The sequence below is a fragment of the Megascapheus bottae genome, chromosome 7 (genome assembly GCF_031878675.1).
Source record: "Megascapheus bottae isolate mThoBot1 chromosome 7, mThoBot2.hap1, whole genome shotgun sequence".
Taxonomy (NCBI): domain Eukaryota; kingdom Metazoa; phylum Chordata; class Mammalia; order Rodentia; family Geomyidae; genus Megascapheus; species Megascapheus bottae.
The window spans coordinates 23,964,188-23,968,296 of NC_143515.1; the positions used below are offsets into that span (position 1 = coordinate 23,964,188).

At 56.5% G+C, this 4,109-nt stretch overlaps 1 protein-coding gene across 1 annotated transcript; it reads right to left on the reverse strand.

The window, feature by feature from the left end:
- Positions 1-1,913: 1,913 nt before the first annotated feature.
- Positions 1,914-3,017, reverse strand: Tmsb10 (thymosin beta 10). Its single transcript, XM_090336587.1, has 3 exons — positions 2,932-3,017; positions 2,527-2,641; positions 1,914-2,240 (listed from the first exon to the last, which is right to left on the reverse strand). Exons 2-3 carry the CDS (start codon positions 2,624-2,626, stop codon positions 2,206-2,208), a joined length of 135 nt encoding a protein of 44 aa, XP_090192713.1. The 5' UTR covers positions 2,627-2,641; positions 2,932-3,017; the 3' UTR covers positions 1,914-2,205.
- Positions 3,018-4,109: the final 1,092 nt, after the last annotated feature.

Here is a 4,109-nt window from a genome sequence, read left to right on the forward strand (position 1 = left end):
CAGTAACCCAATATCCAAAATCTTTTTATTTATTTATTTTTTTGGCTGGGTCATTGGGCTTGAAGTCTGGGCCTGAGTTCTTTCCCTGAGCTCTTCAGCGCAAGGCTACTGTCTTAGCCCTGGGCCTGGGCATTGCTCCTGAGCTCATGCACTCATGCAAGTGCAAGCATGCCAGTCCTGGGAGTTGAACTTGGGATCTGGGCACTGCCCTTGAGCTTTTTTGCTTAAGACTAGCACTTGAGCCACAGCTCTACTTCCATCTTTTTTGGTACTTGATTGGAGATGAGTCTCAGGGATTTTTCCTGTCTGGGCTGGCTTTGAACAGTGGTCTTCAGATCTTAGCAGCTAGGATTACTGGTGTGAGCCACTAGTGTCTGGCTTAACTTTCTCCTTTGCAAGTTATCTCACATGCAGTGACATGTAGAGTGATAGAAGGCTGACTAATGTAGTTGTCATTTGGGTAATACGCAGCCTTCCATCACTAGCTGCAGTACTTCCTTCCCTTCATTGTACTAAGGCTGTATTCTGGACTGGGCCCAGGGAGGGAAATGAAGTATGTTTGCCTTCCCTGAACCATAGAAGTACCCACAAGTGCACCATGCTTGAGTCCTGTGAATATTCAGTAAAGAAGACAGTGAGGGGAAGGGGGGAAGAGGATCCTGGTAACAGATAGGCTTTAGCGTGATCAAATGCAGTCATTGAGTCCAGGTGATAGTTCATTAGCAACGCAATTAGCATTTTTTGTGTTGATCACACCTTGACTGCAGTGGGGATCAACCAATACCAGTGGATAAGAATCCTCCACCTTTTCCACTGGGGAAGGCAATATGTCCAGGTACTGGCTGGTCCCAGATAGCTCAGTAGATCACGGGTCACTCCTTTATTTGAAAAAGGTAGTGGTTCCTTCAGCCCAGGTGTCCTCACTCTGGTCCTCTGTGGTTGCTACCCTACTAGATATCTAATTTCTTGTGGATAAGGACTGCAGCTTATTTCAATGAGGTGTTCTCACTCACTGTGGTCAGGCAAAAAACGTGGGGCAAATCACTAGGCTATGCCCCTCCCTCCACTCCCTTCTGGAAGAAAACCCCACCCCTCTATCACTAGCCCTGCAGCCTCAGGCTCCTCCTCCACTAGGGGCCCCGGCCGGCCTCCTTCCCCGAGCCCTGAGGGTGTGACCGCTGGGGGCTCTGCCTCCCTCCTAGCACATTCCCACCCTTCCTGCGGATCGCAGCACCGCGGCAGCTCCCCCAGCACTCCCTCTAATGGCTAAAGCTTCCGCGCAGGGTTCTGAGCTGGGTGGAGAGACAAAAAGCGAGGAGAACCCCCCTCACCCCGCCCCCCCACTCCTCACGGCTTCAAGTTCTGTTGCTCCCTGCTGTGTTTCCCTAGGTCCTGCCTTTGTTTCGTCTTCATGCCTCCTCCTCCCCCCCCCCCCCCCGCTCCCCAACACCCTTCACCACCAGAAGTATTTTGGGGGCTTTGTGCCTTCATCCAATTTCCAACATTTCAGATCAAGTCTACCTTCCCCCCCAAACCCCCACTTCACCTCAAAGACCGTTTGTGTGAATCAGAATGATAAGAGGGGGGGAGGAAAAATCTCATCAATAATAAACCCTACATTTTAGAGATAGCATCTCCCACCCCCACCCCCGCCCCTAAAGCTAGTGGCAGGAGACCAAATGAGGATTCCATTTTTAAGGCGGATTTGACTGGGAGCAAGAGTGGAGTAACTGAGGGCCTATGAATCAAGAGAGAAGCGGGTAAAACCAACATAAAGATGGTCTCTGGCGGCCGCAGCATTGTGTGCTCTCCTCCCCTTCCCTCCCCTCCACCGCACAACTGAGAGAGCGCGGGGCTCTGCTGCAGTGCCACTGCCCACGCACACTCAAAAGAGATCCAGACCACGCCAGCCGTGCCACGAGGTGTGTTTTATTTTCCATTAATCATACAAATAATGTTCTATAACATCCCAGGGCAAACCGAGAATTTGGCAGTCCGATGGGGGGAGTAAGTGGTGTCCCCTCCGAGACCCACAGGCCGATGGCGTTGGCACGGAGTGCCCGGGGTTCACAGTGCAGGCTGGTGGCTCGTGTCCATTTCTCAGGTGGCTCTTCCTCCACATCACGAGGTGTCTCCGAGATGACCGGGGAGGTGGGGTGGGGTGTGGGGGGGGGCGGAGGGTGTCGGGGGACCCTCTTAGGGTCCTTAGGAAATCTCACTCTGCTTTTCCTGTTCAATGGCTGCAGAGAGCGGGAAGCGGGCGCTGGAGGAGGAGGCCACTTGGCCACCCCACCCCACCCGGGAGGCTCCCGTGGGTGAGGCACCCACAGCGGCTGGGGATTGTTAAGGCGGGGGCTCGGGGTTGGGGAGGGACCGGAGGCTTTGTGTAACTGAAAAGGGGTGGCTGGGGACGCCCAGGCCGGGGATCCCGGCACGGTGGGGGTGGGGGGTGGAAGACGGGGCTGGCCGGGGAAGGGCGGGGTGGGGGCGCTGGGGCGGAGACCCGCGGAACCCCGGGCCACTCACTCTCTTTGGTCGGCAGGGTGTTCTTCTCCTGCGTCTCGGTTTTCTTCAGCTTGGCCTTATCGAAGCTGGCGATTTCTCCCATGTCGGGCTTGTCTGCCATTTTCTTAAAACAATTCTGTGGAATGGGGGTGGGGGGGCGGCAAATCCAGACGCTTGGCCCCGAGCTGGTGGCCAGCGCCCCGCACCCTGCGCTTTCCGCCAACGCCTCTCGACGTGGCACTCCCCGGGCCGAGGATCTGGGTGCACACCGCGCCCTCCCCCCTCCACCCCCGAAACCCCAGGGCGTGGTCGCCCGCTGCCTCGTCCCGTTCCGGAATGGGCGCCTGATTTAGGGCCACCGCGCGGAAGCACGCCGCCCCAGTCCCAACCCCACCCCGCCGACCCGCGTCCCGAGGCGGCGCTCACCGCGGCGTCTCGCTCCGAGCCCGAGGTCTGGTGCTCCCACTCGCGCTGCAGCAGCAAGAGACAAAAGAGCGGCGCCCGCCCCTCGCCTTATATACGCCGCGCCCCGCCCGCCCCCGCCCCCCGCCCACCGTAGCGGGGGCGGAGCCGGCCCGAGGGGGCGGGGCCGGCGCGGGCGGCTCCTCGGCGCGCCGCGCCCTGCGCCCCGCTGCCCCTGGGGTCGGGCTCCGCCCTTCGCGCCCCGCGCCCCCAAGCGAGCTGTGTGCCGGCGTGGGGTGGTGGGGGGCATGGCCGGCGCTGGGCTGCGGGCTTTTCTTTTGGGGTTGCCTGTCCCTCCCTCTCAAAATCTGTTGTTCACTCGGCAGGAAGGGCGTGGGTGGAGGCGGGGGACGGGTGTGTGGTTTTATTGTGTGTGTGCGCGGCTAGTGTGAGGTTGTGCATGTGCGGGTGTGCATGCGCGCTCTGCAGCAATCTTTGCTCGCGGGAGACACCCCACCCGTGTCACCCCACGTCTCCGGCGTTGGTTCTTCAGAGCCCTCTTCCCTGCCCCTCTGTTCTTGGGGTTAGTGCTGCTTAAACATTGTTACATCTCGGAGGCGGGAGCACCGAGTCCCGGGAGGGCTGCTCCTTCCCCCGCTGGAGGCCCCAACACTGTATCCAAAAGGTGCAGCTTTTCTCCTTGAATTAACCTTGAAGATGATACAGAGACCCGGATGCCTGCGCAATTTGATTTTCTTGAGTCCACTACAGGAGTAGTGAAAGGCGATTATTCAAATCTGCCCTAGAAAAGATGTATTTTCAGCCTGTGCAACATCTTTAAATAATACATTTCCATTATTTAACAGCCTCCCCGTAGAACTGGTCACACATTCTGGTCACCCATTCTTTTTTTTTTTTCTTTTTTCCTGTCCTAACTCACTCCCCCATTGTCACAAAGTGGTGTCATTGTATATGAAAATTAGAATTCACTGTCCTGAAGGCAAGCAATCACACACATATGTTGTGTATTCACACACACACAACCTTTAAAGATAATAAAAAAAAACCCCTTAAGATCGCTTAAGGTAATACATTTCACTTTTTATTTATGCTGCAACACTGTTCATTTTCTGGTCTGCAGCTCTTCACCATGCAACAACACCAGCACTCAGGCCTCTGCTCTCTTGTTGCTGGACCCTGCT

What these genes read in the sequence shown, in the direction of transcription:
- Tmsb10 (XM_090336587.1), bottom strand. Translation starts at nt 2,626, where the DNA reads ATGGCAGACAAGCCCGACATGGGAGAAATCGCCAGCTTCGATAAGGCC. An exon ending in CACCCTGCCGACCAAAGAGA is followed by an intron (nt 2,241 to 2,526) that starts GTGAGTGGCCCG and finishes CGCTCTCTGCAG; the next exon opens with CCATTGAACAGGAAAAGCAG.